This window comes from Gossypium arboreum, chromosome 13, assembly GCF_025698485.1.
Source record: "Gossypium arboreum isolate Shixiya-1 chromosome 13, ASM2569848v2, whole genome shotgun sequence".
Classification (NCBI taxonomy): domain Eukaryota; kingdom Viridiplantae; phylum Streptophyta; class Magnoliopsida; order Malvales; family Malvaceae; genus Gossypium; species Gossypium arboreum.
In genome coordinates, this window is record NC_069082.1 from 1,614,433 (window position 1) to 1,632,592 (window position 18,160).

The window sequence follows — 18,160 nt, forward strand, 5'->3', positions numbered from 1 at the left end:
ATAATATATAAATTTATAAAATATATATTATAAATTTATGAAATATATTATTTTAATAAAAATAGTGAATGGATAATTTCAAATGAATAAAATTTATAGGCTTTATATATTTAGATATGTTTTTTTATAAATATATAATTGATATATTTTTAAAATAACATGAGGTGTGGTGGTTGCTCACATTATCCCTTAATCACATGGTTGGGAATTCGATTTCCGCTTGTGACACAGAAATTAGTCATTGCTAACAATGGCGGACACCCAAGTTAGGACCTAAAAAAAAAATATTTTATTGAAAAATTAAAAATAAAATTACCAAAAAACACTTCTAGATGTGAAAAATTATTTGTTCAAGTTCATTCTTGATGTAAAAAAAATATATCTTTTTTTAATTAATTTATGTTTACCACATGACATACTGAGAAGCTACTACGTGGCATACCATATTGGCTAACAATGCCATGTCAGCACAAACTAACAGTGTTAGTGCAAAGGTACTGACTCGGTTGACAGAACACAAGTTCAGGGACTAACTAGATCCCAAAAAATATGTATGAACCAACAAAGTAGAAATCAGGGTCCAAAATATATATTAACCCTTTCAAAAATATGTTAGATGTAGATGTGACTCAACATGCATTCACCCAAATAATAACTACAGCAAGAAAAACACTTGGTAAAGATTTTGGTACTTGAAATAAATAAACATTTTTGTTTTCTAATATAGGGTACACAAGTTTGCAATTCATTACCAAGAAGTACATAATGATTGTTTTTTTCCTTGATAAAAGCTGAGCTGATATATTATTGAAAACAACAATACAAAGTTGTTTATTAATACAGAATAGTAACAGGTGAATGTATCAGAGAGGTAACTCTATTATAGAGATTTGATTAAATTAATCCTTTTATTATTAAATGAGTTGATTTAATTCCTGTATTATTTAAAAAATCAAATGAAGTCAATCGGAATAGAGTTAACATTTATTATTTTCAAGATATTTTTATACAGTAAATATTAATTCTATTATAATTTGGATTTATTTAATCTTTTAATAGTCATTTGATAATAAAGGGACTAATTTGATCAATCCCTATAATACAGGGACCTTCTAGGTACTTTAATGAATAGTAACTACAACAAAAATTAAGGGAAAAAAAAATACGAAATGCTAGTTTATTTATCTTTTAATTACTGCAAAATGATCCTATTTCATTTTGGTAATTATGAGGGAAGCCAGACTTCTTCACCAAATAACTTGAAGACTTTCTTCATGGTTATGATTTTGTAAGAAGAATCACCTTCAACATCCTTGTAAAAGACAATCTTGTCACCTGCTTGAAGACCTTTATCCTTCACGAACTTACGCCAACCTTTGGAAACCACTGGTTTTGGATGGAAATCTTTCTTCCTGGTTGAGCAACGAAACTCCCATGTTTGTCCATGTTTGTCTTTCACTTCAAAATCAGCACAACGACGAGCTTGGTCGAACTCGAATGCCCATAAAATCTCTGATGGAACCGCCAACCTATGTTCTATGTCTGTCGGAGAAAGAACCTTTGAGAACAGCTGCTTCATTTCCCGATATCTACAAACACTTCAAAATAGTTAGAACGAACTTACTTTCTTTCCATATATTGACATATATATATATATCCATACTTTGGTTGTTTTTTAAGGAACAACTTTTAATTCTCTTCCTTCTTTTTTTTATTGTCTTATTATTTTATAAAAAAAAGTTAAAACACTGTTTAACAAATAAAACACATTTTCATACTCTTTGTTTTGAAAAATAAAAATAAAACACATTTTCACCCGTCTTAATCCTATATACTCTTAAGGGAGAATGCAAGTTCAAACCCTAAAAACGATACTATTAAAAAAGACAGCTACGAACTCTAAACATAAATATTAAAATAAACACTTCACTCAAATTTACGATTTAGAAACCCTTTTAACTTAACGTCATTATTTCATAATGTCATTAGTTAGTCTGAATAATTAAATAAAAAAAGTTGAGTATTAATTATAAATATAAGTGGATTTTTTGTCTCTAAAGACCAATAAATGTTTGGTTGAAATGGGTAGGTTTGGAGTGGGTCTACAAATTTCACTTCCAAATGATATTTTTAACTTTTTGGGTATTTTCTTTTTTCTTTTCCCTTGAAAGGGCCACTCTTGTTGAAACCCTTTTTTATTTTTCTCCTCTTTATTATTCTAATAATTTCTTCAAACCAAACTTGTTTGTAATTGGGTTAATAACCCCATTACAAATAATTCATTATAAAATTAATTTAATATTATTCAAATAATAATATCAACTTTTAAATTTTATTTAATCTAAATTTAGCCCTCAATATTTATATCTTTTGTAAATTTAATAATCAAATTTGATTACTAACTTTTTAAAAAGAGTCAAAACGTTAATCGACATGACAATCTGCATGCACTTCATGCTATTTTTATATTATTTGTTGACATATTACATAAAACGAATTGTACCATATCAAGATAAAATACATGTGAATTGTCACGCCAACATTATTAAAAAATTAATGTTTTAGTCACGATCATAATTCAACCCAACACTATAATTAAATAATACTAGTTTATGTTTCACTCCAATTAGTGTGGGTCCGCATATTACAAAAGTTAACCTAGCTTTGTTTGAATTTTGTGGAAAGAAAACAACACCATTACTTCGAATCTATCTTAGACTACTTTGAAAAGTTTGGTGCCAAGTATTCCATCCAATCAGCAAATTGAGAAATAATAACAATAATAATAATAATGTTGAAGGCCCCAGTTCCATTGACCAAAATTGAAGACTGAACATTTGAAGGATAACCCTATTTTTTTCTTCATTTCAGCAGTTTATTATTTTGTTCAAAACCACATTTTTTTAATGCTTCTGAAAAATATACATGGCATGAGTAAACATGTAACATATGATAATGCCGACAATCCAAAAAACCAAATGGTTAAGAAGTCAGTATTGACACCCTAAAGTCTAGAATTCAGGTCCTAGTAATATCCTCCTATGCTCCCATTTCTAATATGCTATTAAATTCGTTTAAAAATTTACATGCATCATATATACAATAATATCAATAAATTCAAAAGTTAAATCGTTAAATATTAATCGTACTTTAGTTTTTATAAAAATATGAACTAATTTACATTATATGTAGTAAAAAAATGAAGTGAAATATATTCTTATTTAAGCTGTTGATTGAATCCGACACCAATTTAATTAGGAAAAATATAAAAGTCAATATATTATTTGAAGGCCCTTTAATCCTTTAACCTTTTTAAAAAAAAGTCGATAAAAAATTTGCATGTAATGAGATTTAACCCATACCATTTGGATAAATAAACTTTTAAATTATTGATTGATTTGGTGTCATAAGTTAACACGACACTAACTAAAAATCGATAGTAACATCATGATAAACATTCTTAATCTGTTGTATTTATGTGTTTAAATTTCATTTTACTCACAATTTAATCTAATTTTCATTTTAAAACCGTCTGATGCATATGTTATTATTAATTAGTCTCAAACCATATGTTATTTTTAAATACACTGCTGTATTCTAGATACATTTCAATTTGTTCTATAATTTGTATGTTTTATTATTAATTCCAAACTGTACATTTTATAATTTATTGTATGTTATTTTAAACACATACATATATTTTAAATACGTAATTTTCACACACATACACGTGGAATAAATTTTAGTATCCATTATGTACTTTCATACATACAATTACTATAGATGTTAGTGTTTAGGTGTTTGACATTTTTTGGGGATAGTAAGGAGAGAAAGAATGGGAAAGGAGAGATGGCGAAGGAAAGGAAGGAAAAGGAAAAAATAATTTTTTTTGTTTAATGTTTATAATATATTTACTATGTTATAAATATTTTAAGAAATTTATTTGATTTTTTATTAATATTTGAATATATTAACATATTTATTTATATTTCATTTATTTTATCTTTTGTATTACTTTTTAATGATTTATATTAGAATGAGAAATAGTATATTAATTATAAAATCAATATATTTAATAAAAATACTTAATTGGAATATAAAAATTAATATAAAGTTATGTATATGTTTATCAATTGATTAGAATTTGCAAGCAATGCAAATAAAATTTAATTAATTATTAATTAATCATATATTTTTAAAATGTGTAAATAATGATTTTATATTTTTAGTAATTTTAATAAATTTATTTATAATATCTAAATGAGATGAATATAAAACTATGCATGAATTTCGATCTAATATATAATTTGATTTCGATTTAACTCTACGTTTAAGGAAATGAATACATCAATTTTTTAGATAAATATAATTATTTGTGTATATAATATGTAAATGTAAAATGATATATCTAGAGGTGCTTATGAGCGAGTCAAGCCTGGTCTAAGCATGATATTAATATACTTTATGCTTGTTCAAGCCCAACTTGGTCCAAAATCTGGACCTAAAATTTTGCCCAAACTCGTTCATATTTGCAAAGGACTAGTACAAGAACATTTTAGGCCCACCCATATTACTTTTAATTTTTGTAAAAAATATTTATATTATATTATTTTAATATTTAATACTTTTATACATTCTTTATTTATTGAAATTTTTATATAGTCGTCTTAACATTATTTTAATGTTTACAGAGTAATATTATATATTTTGTATATGTTTATTTTTTAATTTGTTCTAAATTACATAACATATAAAAATAACAAAATATAAAATATTATAAACTTAAAATAGGTGGGGCCAAACTGGGCTCGAGTTTTGAATGTTCAAGCACGAGCCTAACCAATATTTTAAAAAGGCTTAAATTTTTTACCCAAACCTTTCCAAATTTCAGGCCGACTTTTAGGCCTGAATGGATAGCCCAACCCATGAACATGTCTAGTTATATTGATAATGATGTTAACCTTTTACGAAATTGAATCAAATCAAAATGTTATGTATAAAATTACACAAAATCAAAATTCTTATGTAACATTACACATTAAACTAAAGTTCATGTGTAATTTTCAAAACCACATTTTTTTTAATGCCTCTAGAAAAATTTGCATGACACGAATAAACATGTAACATAAGATAATGCATATTTTTCATGCCAACAATCAAATGGTTAAGAGGCCAATATTATATTTTTCATGCATGTAAATTTTTAAAACTAGTTTAATATCTCTATCATATCGATCTAAAAAAAAAATATATATATATATATATATTCTTGTAAGAGATGTTTCTAGGTTTATTTATGAGGAATTTAACCATATGTATATATATTGCACTAAATGGAATTAAACTCTTGATAGCTTTGCAAGAAGCAACTAGGACTCAAATGGTTATAGTTCAGTCCTTCCTACAAATCTTGTTTATCTATTGAACTCTGTCTTCCTTTAATTTCCATGGGATTTGGAGATCATGATCTTAAACAGAACTCTGAACTCTAATCCCATTGAATCTCTCGGTGAAAAGTCCATTCGGACGCATTCAACGTGGTTTTCCCATCAGCGCCAACAATATCATAAGGCGAGTCCTCAGAAAATTCAGTTGGCATGGATTTCCAATGCAGAGATGGCTTCCATTCAGCTTCTTTCAGTACTTTTAGTATCTCTGCCACCACTATTTTGCTCCCCTCAGCAGATAGATGAACTCCATCTCTGTCGAATAGCATAAATTCAATAATTCAATTTCGATATAAGCTTCACTTTCATTTCCGAAAATTAATGAACAGACAAACTTTAAAAGAAACAAACCTACTGCTACTGTAGTAACAGTTCGATTTTGGTCTCCCTAAGATTTAGGTTCGAGCACCATTAAGCTTCATTCGAGTACACTGACTAAGAATTTTCGTTTCAGCCTCTCTCGTTCTACTTTGGACTCAGTTCTCAGTCATGGATCACCCTAGATATTCTTAATGTCCTCATGTTTCCTGCTTTTATTATGCGAAAGTATCATGGAGATTCTTGTACTAGGAGCCAGATTGCATTTTTACCCCATTTACTCAAAAAATAAACAAATCAGTCCCTGTACATTAGAATAAAGAGCAAACTAGTCCTTTCTATTAAAACTTTCATCCATTTCTAATGTTAAAAACTGGCGTGGTTGATAAAATAACCAAACAGTTACACGTGACGTGCCACGTGTACCTCATTCTGATATATAAGGACCAATTTTTAGTAGGAAAACCAATTCGCTCTTTGATTTAACGTAAAGGGACTAATTTGCCCATTTTTTACCAGAGAGGGCAAAATGCAATCCAACTCTTACAAAGACCTACATGGTACTTTTACCCTTTTATTATCTTTTAACAACAGCAAAATCCTCAACTCTTTCATCGAATAATATTTTTCATGTGAATAAGGAAAAATCAAAGTTCTCATAACTTTAGAACACAAGTGGACGACAAGGTACCGTATCAAAAAGAAAGTTCCCTAAAGTGGAAAGTGAAGCACATGGATGATTCACAAATAAAGCCAATGAACTTTAAAAATGTGATTGCATCAAGAAAGAAGATTAAAACACAGACGAGAAAACTTACGTGAAGCAATCGGTCATCCAATTCTCTCTTTGTTGAAAAGCAGTAAAAAGATTGACCACCTTTACGTCCAATTCCTGGCAGAGCTTTACACAAGCATCAGCGTACGTCTGGCATAACTCGTTTGTTCGAACAAGGTGGCTAAAATGTTCACTGATTTACCGAAAGGACGTCTTAGATTGACATTTCATAATAAGAAATAAGGTGGGGAAAAGAAGGCGCAGAAAAAAAATGCATTACAGCACCTTGCGTATTTATTTACTCTTTCTTCATTGACAGGAGGACTAGTAAGAAATATGAGACGCGTCGAATCTGAAAGGCCCTGATTTTCAGAAAAAAAGAAAAAAAATTAGAAATGACCATTGCTTGTTTACCAAGACCTGCTATAAGAAATACAAGCAAACAAAGGAAGAATTGAAAATCCGATGCATACGAAGCCATTTTCTCATTATCTCCAACTACTTGCAACACTCAACCGTGCTTACAGCTATGGGATTCAGGACTTATATTGCAAGTATTGCTTTACTACTAGCAGAACAGTCAGTTTCTCGTAAATCCTACATTGATGTATCAACCTCAACAGAAAGATATACAGAGATTTGAGAAAAATACCTTCAGATAATTCACTATTTGCTTCATGTTCTCGATATATTCAGGAAGTGGAACATGAGGGCCAAGGCCAGATGGATGAGCCCCCATCGAATCATTACCTCCAAAATAAGTTATTATCAATTCAGGCTGTGTAGAAGCATCCTGTAACGCGCGAAAGAACAGAACCATGATGTTAATATCAAATCATACATAGACGATACAGATTAAGAATCGATTCGTATATCGGAAAAGCAGCATCCTAGTGAATCAAATTAGACAATACACTGCTGTTCCATAAGCATCAATCACTATTTCAACAAGTTTGATGTAATAACTATTAAAACTTTAGTACCTTTGGGAAAACATGATCGAGAACCTGTATGGCACGTCGTGAATTCCATCCGAAATATCCTCGTAAAAGTACGTCAGCCTGCGAGAGGGTAGCAAATAAAGCATGATTCCTATAGAACACAAGCCACACACATACAATTAAGAGACTGGAATATAATGAGATCAAATAATTTGAGGGCTGAATTTCATGAGGAAATAAAATAATTAAACAAAATGCACTTAGCATCATAAATTTTGGAATTTTATTTCTAAATCATGTTCATTTTCGATTCTACCACTCTCAAAAATCACTATCCATACTAACAATTCGCAATTTCCCTCCTTTAATTCATCCAAAATTATAGAATTGCTAATTATAATGCATTAAAGCATAAAAAAAAAGATCATCACTAGCATTAAACTTTCTTTCTCTTTTTTCTCTCTAACCAATCATAAAACAAGAACACACCCTAAAACAAGCACACAAAGCAGATCACTCGTCAATAAAGAAACTTTCTTTTTTCTTATTTTAGAATCAAATGACCCATATTATCATTTATCATTAAATATACACATAAACAGTGAATCAATTTAACCTGTATGCTAACAAAACATAGCTCAACAAAGACGCTGAAAAAAACCCAGAAAAAAAGGGGGCAAGTATAGAGAAAAAAAGTACTTTGCGGGCATAGACGTCAGCAAGAATAGCACCCCATCCACCATTGCTGAAACTAAGTTGAACAATGGATGAACCAAAGAGGACGAACTGTGGCCTAACTGGACCCACCATTTCTCTTCTCTTCTCTTCTCTTCTCTTTGGACACCCTTTCTTTTTGAGGTTTCTCTTTGACAATCCCTTAGAATGTCAATGGAGATCAAATTGGAGACTATAATGATATCAGGCTTTTGCCCCCAATCTCCTCTCTGCCATATATTTATGACTATATTTCAGCTTTCCTTCGGTAGTTGGAAAACCAACTACACCCACTTTCCTTTTTTTTTTCCTCTTTGATTTTTACTGTTTTAAGAAGCTGAAAATTTAAATAATAAAAAATATCAACCATTCAATTTAAATTATAAAGTTTAAAAATAAATATTATGTAATATTTATAATTTCTATTTATAATATATATAAAAGCGGATTTAAAAAATATTAAACCAATAAAAATACCCTTAATATATTTTTTATAAATGTTATATATTATAAATTTTATATTTTTTTTACTTAATTTATGTATTATAAAAATGAATCTTTCTCTAAATTAAGTTTATATAAGTTTTATAATTAAAATTATAGATTATTAGGATGTGAACCAAGTATTATAAAGCCGATCCTAATTATACAAGTACAAAAAGTTTTCTTGCACCATATCATGGGGCATGATACTATTTGAGAGAACTATGCCAAACATAAGCACAATAGACAACTCGCGAACTCTTTAATTTGAAACATTTAAGACTTCGAAATGTGGTTGGAAAAAATTTGTTGTTCTAAAAAGCATATTTTCCATATTAACAATATCATCTCAGTATAGCATAAAAAAACCAAGGTGAATCGTACTAGCATATCGTATATTTCATAACTTGAATCATAGGTGGAATTGAGATTATCCATACTTCAAAGGGTATATGGAAGAAAAATGTCTTGATAATCTTAACGATGCATATTCAAATTCAAATGATGATGAACTTGGTCAACGACCAACAAATAATGATAAGGAGTATATGTTAAATATTAAAGAGGGAATAACGTAACAAATATGTACTAAAACAATTAGATAAAATTACATATGAGGTTTATTTTTATTTTAATTTTTATGAGTAATTATATTATTAACTACGTACTTTTTAGGCTAACGTAATATATATGATGATTTTATTTTAATTTTTGTTACTTATTTAGAAATTATTTTTACCATCTTGATAATTTTTTAGTAATTAACATTTTTTAAATGTAAATTATGTACTTATGTAATTACAATTTGTATTACCAAACGTGACATAGGAAATTACGATGTAATTACACTCTATCAACCAATATATTTAGTAATTACACTTTTATTCAATTACTTTGTGCGTTGTTCAAGCATATCCTAAATAGACATTAAAAATCATTTATTAGTATTATATGATAATAAAAAGTAATATTAATTAATATAATAGTACATTAATTAATGTGAAACTAATTAGTTATGTCATATCTTTTAAATTTTCTAAATAAAAATAATATAATATATTATTAATTAATAAAATGTAAATCTATAAAATTATTGAATATAATCGAATAAAATAAAAATAATAAAACCCTAGTTGTTTATTTATTAGTTTCAATTAAATAAATATAATTTCTATAGATATGGTTTTATTTTAAATATAAAGTTAAAATATTTTTATAATTAATAAAAATTAAATCTATAAGTATGATTTTATTTTAATATGATAGTAATTGTTTTATTAATAATGTTTCTATTAAATATTGAATATGAAACTAGTAAATTGGTTTTACATTCATAATAAATTATTAATAGTTATAATTATTTTATGAATAGTGTTTTGATTTTTAGTGTAATAAGCAAAATAATGCCTATAGGCAGTTTAATTTAATTAATTAGCTAGTTTTAAAATTAATTAGGGAAATAAGTCGATTTTAGGAGAGAGAAATGGAAAGCATGTATAGTTGGGTGCATTATGTTATGACCTCTTCCGTTCAATCTTCAAGTTCTTCAGGGAGCTCATTGAAATTGTCCTTTAACCGGTTCATCAATATCCGACCACCTTTAAACTTGTCTGGGACTTTCCCCAACAATGATTTTTAGAGGCTCACTTTGCCCAGAACAATCGTTGATCTCGTGATGACTGGCCCATCCACTAGCAGATCGGTTTGTAGTGCTACGTCTTCGAGTTTGATTGTACACTCCCTGCATGGAAGGTGAAAAGTGTGTGTTTCAGGTCTCCATCTTTTCACCAACGTGCTGATTAGTGCCAAATCGAGTTTGTAGCCCCTAGACATGCGAGACGCATGTAAGAATCCAACCGCTTGCAAGTGGCCACGAATTTCAGGGATCGCAGGCTTTCCCATATTATGAATGAAGGCCTTCAAAACATGATCATCCGCCTATTTACACAATAAAAACAATTTAAAATTAAAAAAAAATTAACATTATTGAAACTAACGAAATTTAAATTTTCAGCTTACCATTGCTAATTTGGCGGCAGAAATATGCTTGCCATCGAAACGGATTAGAAAGGCGTCCATTCGTGAGAAATCGATTTGAACAAATAAAAACGAGATAATTACAAAATATATTTTTAAATTAAAATATCAAAAAATTTAAAACGAGAGAGTTGAGAGTGTTTGAAAGGGTTTGAGAGAGTCGAGTGAGTTAAGAGATGGATGTGAATGAAAAAAAAACGAAAATTGGGAGTATTTATAAGGTAAAAAAAATTTCATCGTTGGTATATTTATTTATTTTACCATTGTTGGAAAGCGCATCCAACTAGGCGAACTTTCCTGACACCTGTGCAGAAAGCTCGCACAGTTGGATGTGCTTTCCATTTAAATCAATCTATTTCCCTAATTAATTTTAAAACCAACCTAAATGACTAATTAATTAAAAAAACGGCCAATAGACCTTACTTTGCCTAATAGTTATTATCACATAATTATACTTGAACACATATTAAATTACACTTATTATTCTAGACTAATTATCACTTATACTTGAACACATATTAAATTATACTTATTATTCTAGACTAATTGTCACTTAATTAGTGTTATGTAACAATTAAAACTAATATTTAATACTATAAATATACGCATTAGAAAAATATTTTCATTCAAATAACATCTAAAGAATTATTAATAAAAATCATATTTTAGATTCTATTTCGATCACAAAAAAGATATGGGTTTTCATTATTATTTGAAAAGTTTAGTTATTATTATATGATATTTAATAATTTAATTGTTATTTGATTTTAATAAATTTGTATGACAAGTCATTTTATCTACTTACTTAATATTTTATTATTGGTTGTTTACCACTTGCTCATTCTCATTGCTTTTAAAATATTATTTTATTTTCTCAATTATTTTCAAAATTAATAAACTTTTATTATGAATTAGACTAACTTTAATTTAATTAATAGTTTTTCTAATGATTAAAAAGCAAACACATAGAATCTTTTGTCTTATTGTTTAGATGCTTTTATCTGTTTTTGGTTTCATTGTTTGTTGCTTTGTCTGGTTCAATAATACCGCTTATCCTAATGTGTAACACCCATCACCCGTATCCATCGCCGGAATAGGGTTACGGAGTATTATCAGAATTTTACATATTAATTAACAGACATTTTATATCATCTAACATTCATATCAGAAACCAATCAAAATCAATTATACTGTCTCTTATGCTAGCCCTCAAGCCTCAAAATACACATTGGAAATAAGTAGAGACTAAATTGGTTGCTCAAAAAATATTTTTTATTTAATAGTACTTTAAATCTCTAATTTTCAAAATTAACCTTAATAATTTATCCAATTTCCAATGATGAATAATCATTCTTATTCACTAAGTACTATAAATGGTCTATTTACTATATAAAGACCACCAATTTAAAATTTCGTAGCTATTTGATACCTTTAGCTACTAGAATTTAACTTTTGCACTTTATACAATTTAGTCCTTTTTATCAAGCTAGGCATGTAAACGTTAAAATTTCTTTACGAAATTTTTATACGATATTTCTATCATACTATAGACCATAAAATAATATTAAAATAAATTTTCTTTCAACCTTGGATTTGTGGTCCCGAAACTACTGTTCTGATTTCACTAAAAACGGGCTGTTACATAATGAGTGTTACGGGCCCACTAGACCAGAAGTTTCTCAAGTTCAAGCATTTACTTTTCTAGTTGTCTTGGGGCTAACTTGGGATCCGCTTAAGGGCCTATTGAGTTAGGTAAATATCTAATGCGTTCCCCGACCAGAGAAGTCATTTTTGGAGGGAAACTATATGTTTTGGGATCTGCGTGCTCCTTGGTTAGAACCTCTAAGAGGTCCCAATGGTTTGGACTTGAGTAGGTTGAAAAAAGACATACAACCTTGGCAAGAACGATATTTTGCGGAATATATGATGCATGCTCCTTTAGGGTCTTTAAATTCTGTAGGTGGCGTAGCTACCGAGATCAGTGCAGTTAATTATGTCTCTTCGAGAAGTTGGTTAGCTATCTCTCATTTTGTTCTAGGATTCTTCCTATTCATGGGGCATTTATGGCACACGGGAAGAGCTCGCACAGCCGCAACGAGATTTGAAAAAGGAATTGATTGTGATTAAGCGTAACATTGGAACTAGTATATATAATCATGAATTTAGAAAAAAATTTAAATTGATGAGAATACCTTTTATTTTCCATTATGTTATTAAATTCACATTTAAAAATAAAAACTTGAAGTAAAAATAATTTTTTTATAATTATACATTTAAAAATAATTATAATTTAATTTAGACTTATTAGTTAAAAAGTTAGTGCTAATTTTAAATAGAATTATTACTTGAATATTCTAATCAATAAATATAGAAAAAAATGATAATTATAATTATAATTTAAATTACAATTATTTGTTAAAAAAAATTTGGTGAAAAAGAAATTACAACTCAAGTATCAGATATTAAAAAAACTCAACACATAATCCTTGTCAACCAATCGCAAACGCGGTTCCCTATCCCGCCTAAGCTTGACTATCTTATTCGCAATTTTATTCTCTTCTCCAGGTATAAAATTAATATTCCATTGACTCAGGAGCTTCAAAAGTAAAAGTATTCTCCTGACTAAGGCAGAATTAGAACCATTACTCACTCCGTGGATAAGTTTAATAGCTTCAAGATTATCAATCCGAATGATGACTTTCCGATAGCCACAATCAAGAGCAATTTGCAACCCATCAAGGATACCCCATAACTCTGAATCAATAACTTCACAATTACCCAAATACCTTGTGAAACCAACGATCCAATTTCCATTATGATCTTCTAGAAGTCCTCTAGCTACGACAAACATCTCCTCAATTTTAACCGAACCATTCGTATTTAGAGAGACCCAACCGTCCGAAGAAATCAGAACTAGTTTCTATCTCGAAAATTTAATGCCTTGAGAATTTGACATCGAAACATACTGTTTTGCCCAACATAGTGATGTTTTGATAACTTCATCAGTACTCCACTAAAGACCTTGAAATACGTGAAGGTTCCGAATCTTCCAAATGCGCCAAATGACTGAACAGACAAGACCAGTTGACTCCTCCCACTAGATTTATGTGTTGCTGATTCTGTAAATCAAGCTCCATCCATTCGTAAAAAAATTGATGTAAAAAAAGAAGTTGTGCTAATTTTGTTGATTTAAAATAAAGTTATTATTTAATAAAATTCAAAGCATCTTAATTATCACTTAATTAATATTAGAATTAGTTATGCTAATTAGTTATTATTTTGAATAATGTTACTTTGCATTAATTGTAGAGATTGTATCAAATAGTTTCTCTATTATTAAATGAATCAATTTAGTCATTATATTATTAAAAAGAATTAATGAGTCTAAATTGTATGAGTTAACATTTACGGTCTAAAAATAACTTGAAAATTATTATTTTTCAATTGTAGTTCAATTTCGTTCAATTTCAAACAAATGGTTCATTACACAACCATAAAAACTTAAAAATATTAACTTTGCTAAATAATTAATGATTTTTTGGAAAATAGTAAATGTTAACTCTATTCCAACTTAGTTTTATTTTATTTTTTAACAATACAAGGATTAAATTGAACCATTGAATAGTTAGGAGACTAATTTAATTAAGTCTATATAATAGAGGGACCTCTCAAATACATTCACTAATTATTAACCATTAAATGGAAAATAATACCCAAGGCAAAACCTTTGAATTATAGGTTTAATCAATTGAATTAATTAAAATATAATTTGATATATAAATATTAAATATAATGGTAAGCTATATTAGTAGGCATCTAATTATATATTTTTCGTCACTCAATTATGAAAATATACATGTCACTCAACTATTTAATTATTTTTTATCTCGAGTTGGCTAATATAAAAATAGAAACATCCAAAATCCAAGATAGATTGTGAGTTTAGTCCTTGCACTTTAATATGGTCATTTTCAGTCCTTGAACTTTCAGAATTTCAAAATTTTAGTTCCAACAAAATGGTAAATATTAAATTCATTAAATTCTGCTATTTTCTATGTGTAATGTCACGTCAATTTACTATTTTCACATATTATTAAAAATAATTAACAAATTTAATTACTTTTATTTGCATTAAGACCGAATTTCAAATTTTAAAAATATAACAACTAAAATAATCCAATTGAAAAATATAAATTTTTAAACAATCTTATTATATGTTTTGATTATATCTGTTTTTTTTTTTTACATAATGCTTATAAATACTAATGACTCCTCTCAAACCCATAAATAGAAGTGTAATACGTTTTAAAGCACTTGAACTCACATCCTATTGTATTGATAACAATACCCATACCAATCGAACTAATACTCAATCGGCAATTGAAAAATATGAATTAAATCTATTGTAAAAAAAATGCAATGGAGAGCGAGAAAACAAGTGATGTTGGTAAATTAACCCACCAAACTGAGTACCAAATTTTGCTCCACATTAAATGCAACTTTTAGCCCATTTCTTTCATATTTATATAGATGAACCAGCTGAAAAGGGACCAAGGCTATGAAAGGAAATTGGAAAGGAACAGTTATTAAGGGAAAATATAAGGTTTTATTACAAAGCAACTAGAAAAATCAGCAATGATTTATGAGTAATAAAGGATTTTAGGACATTCGCCAAAGGAAAAGCCATTATTAAAGACATCAACATAAGCACTAAAATCTGGTTGATTTGTCCATTCATTGTGACTGCATTTATGATCCTATATTGCCTGAATAGTGCCCATCATAATTCAACCAAGCTCTTGTAACAACAATGGCACAAACAAATATGTTGTTCAGACATAATTTGCCTCATTCCCACTTGCTACATTAATAAATCTTTATTTCTTTTAGGTTTTTTTTGTCATCAAAAGTATCTACTAGAGTGAGTTCAACGACTAATCTTTTACTTTTGGTATGCCCATTAAGGGGATAAACACTAGCCACGAGTTTTAAAGCTAATCTATATCCAGGGTGAGGATCGAACTCTCAACCACTAGTTAAGGTATCTTACCACGATGACACCAACCTTTTCAATGATTTTTTTTTTTATTTCGGATCATTTTTTTATATAAAAAATAGTTGTGATTTTTGTAGTCACGATTTTAGTTTTGATTTTGGTTTTTTAATTTAGTATCTAGTCATGTTTTAATATATCTATGAGATTTGCCAAGGTAAGGACATTACCAGATCTATCAATAATCATTCTCAAAGGATCTTCTCAATAGAGTGTTCACAAAATTAGACTTTAAGATGTTGAGGAAAATAGACAATTTAAGACTTATTTTTTGTGAAAATGATGAAGCGGACCTCTTGGGGCTTTTGACAATGATTTATTGATTGGTTATTGTTCATCATTAGGTTGGTCTAATGATAGTGGGGTTAGAATGCAAATATAAATTATTTAATTAAAGTGATGCATCTTTGAATTGCTTCTGAATCTTTTCAATATTGCAGTTATTGTCGGTTTGCTTGTCTCATCTATTTGGGAACTTTTTTTTTTTTTTGCAAACGACATTTTTTGCATCAACTTATATTATTTTATGTATTTATTATTTTTGGTTCCTTTCACTTATAAGTATTTTTCTTTAACAGAACGTTATATCATATTGTTATATTTACATAATACTTTAAAAATTTACATCATTTAAGTTAATAGATGGCTATTTTTTGAGTCATAATTGAAATTCTAAATTTTGAAAAGTATAGGAATTAAAATGATCAAATTGAGAGTAAAATTAAATCCACAAATTTACGTACAACATAAAATCAATAAGAGTAATTTAAATTTAAATTTGAATTTCAAAATTTAAAATATATAAATTAAAATTTATCAAATTAAAATAATAAACTAAATCCGTAACTGACACAAAAATCAATACAAAATTGGACCAACAAAACTATTGATACATAATTTGCTCCATTCCCACTTGCTGCATTTATAAACCACCAACTGCTTTTGTTTCTCACCAAGAAACTTATCTTACTATCTTTTTCCCAAAATATTTTATTTATTACAATCATAAATAGTATAATATCTTCCTCACAAAGAAACCCTACAAGGTCTAATTTCATAAATACACCATTCATGAACCCATATATATTTTTAAATTCAGCTTTTAAGTGCAGAAATTAATACAAATGACTCACAATATCAACCCATCAACTTACATAGTTGTCCTTGATAGTAACTATTCGTTTTTACATGAAATTTCGAGTTGAGTCAAGATTGAACTAGATGAATAAGTAATATCTTATTACTATTCTAGTTTAGGTAATTTTATGTTTAGATCATTTCTGATTTAGGATTGTCTCGGATTTAAACCACTTTAAATGTGGAGTTCGAAAATTTTAAATTAGATCATTTTGATGTTGGAATCCACAAATTTAATAAAATTTGGATCAAAATGTACAGATTTTCGGATTTGGAGGACATCTCTTTGTGGTTGATTAGCTTAGCCTACACCTCTTAAAGGACCAATGTTGAACCAATTGGCCGTTTCTACCGAGCTTCACTTTCTTATTCACAAGCTATACGGTTGGCTTACTGCGGGATTGTTTTATCCATTTTTAATTTTACTTCCTTTTATAAATTTTTAAAAGGTTAAATTATGTTGATAGTCCTTGTACTTTGATAAAATTTAAGATTAAGTCATTATATTTATAAAAGTTAAAATTAAGTCCTCTTAGTTTTTTTTTATTTTAAAATCTCAATTCAATCATTAATGTTGTTAGTATTTTTTTTGTTAAAATTTGTTAACTTGACATATTAATTAAGTTGCAAACAACAATAAACATTTTAAGTGGATAAATTCGATGAAAGCTACAAACAACAATAACAATTGGAATAAGATTTTAACTTGAAAAAGTGAGAGGATTGAAGTTTTAACTTTTAAAGTATAAAGACTACATCTTAAATTTTATAGAAGTAGATGGACTAATAATATATTTTAACCTTTTAAAATATTCATATCGATTACATTCATAATTGCTTCAGATTGCTTCATTCTATTTTTACTAACTATAATATATGCTTAATATATTCACTAATATAATTTATTATATATAATTATTTATTATACATACACTTTCAAGTATTTATATTATATATAATATAAACATATATTTATGACTTATTATTAAACTTATTCAAAAGACAGGTTGCAGGCCCAAACTTAAATTCTTGTTTAGTTGATAAAAGTATTAAACTCGAAAATGAACTCAATAAAATAATTAGGCTAATTTAAAAACTTAGGACAAGTTAACTGAGAGAGACGATGGACAAACATTGTATTGGCTTCTTTTCATTCTCATTGCCTTTCGGATGGTTGTTGGGTTTCCTCTTCCTATCTTGTGGATTTTCATTACTGCTATTGTTAACATTACTACCATTGTCATTTTTAACTTGT

The 18,160-nt window shown here is 28.1% G+C and overlaps 3 protein-coding genes across 3 annotated transcripts; all 3 read right to left on the reverse strand.

Moving 5' to 3' along the window:
- Positions 1-1,225: 1,225 nt before the first annotated feature.
- Positions 1,226-1,579, reverse strand: LOC108462409 (B3 domain-containing transcription factor NGA4-like). The gene has a single exon (XM_017762358.1). The coding sequence runs from the start codon at positions 1,577-1,579 to the stop codon at positions 1,226-1,228; it is 354 nt and encodes a 117-aa protein (XP_017617847.1).
- A 3,687-nt stretch (positions 1,580-5,266) lies between these two features.
- LOC108461558 (GDSL esterase/lipase CPRD49) lies at positions 5,267-8,530 on the reverse strand. The gene is made up of 6 exons (XM_017761429.2): positions 8,181-8,530; positions 7,524-7,601; positions 7,193-7,333; positions 6,826-6,902; positions 6,584-6,733; positions 5,267-5,702 (listed from the first exon to the last, which is right to left on the reverse strand). The coding sequence occupies exons 1-6, from the start codon at positions 8,289-8,291 to the stop codon at positions 5,489-5,491; spliced, it is 771 nt and encodes a 256-aa protein (XP_017616918.1). The 5' UTR covers positions 8,292-8,530; the 3' UTR covers positions 5,267-5,488.
- A 4,640-nt stretch (positions 8,531-13,170) lies between these two features.
- On the reverse strand, positions 13,171-13,566 carry LOC108462408 (uncharacterized). Its single transcript, XM_017762357.1, has one exon. The coding sequence runs from the start codon at positions 13,564-13,566 to the stop codon at positions 13,171-13,173; it is 396 nt and encodes a 131-aa protein (XP_017617846.1).
- Between the last annotated feature and the right edge of the window lie 4,594 nt (positions 13,567-18,160).

Coding starts and splice junctions, on each gene's coding strand:
- LOC108462409 (XM_017762358.1), bottom strand. CDS start 1,579: ATGAAGCAGCTGTTCTCAAAGGTTCTTTCTCCGACAGACATAGAACAT.
- LOC108461558 (XM_017761429.2), bottom strand. CDS start 8,291: ATGGTGGGTCCAGTTAGGCCACAGTTCGTCCTCTTTGGTTCATCCATT. Junction 7,602..8,180: donor CTGACGTCTATGCCCGCAAA/GTACTTTTTTTC, acceptor ACCCTCTCGCAG/GCTGACGTACTTTTACGAGG. Junction 5,703..6,583: donor TGGATGACCGATTGCTTCAC/GTAAGTTTTCTC, acceptor GCTATTCGACAG/AGATGGAGTTCATCTATCTG.
- LOC108462408 (XM_017762357.1), bottom strand. CDS start 13,566: ATGTTTGTCGTAGCTAGAGGACTTCTAGAAGATCATAATGGAAATTGG.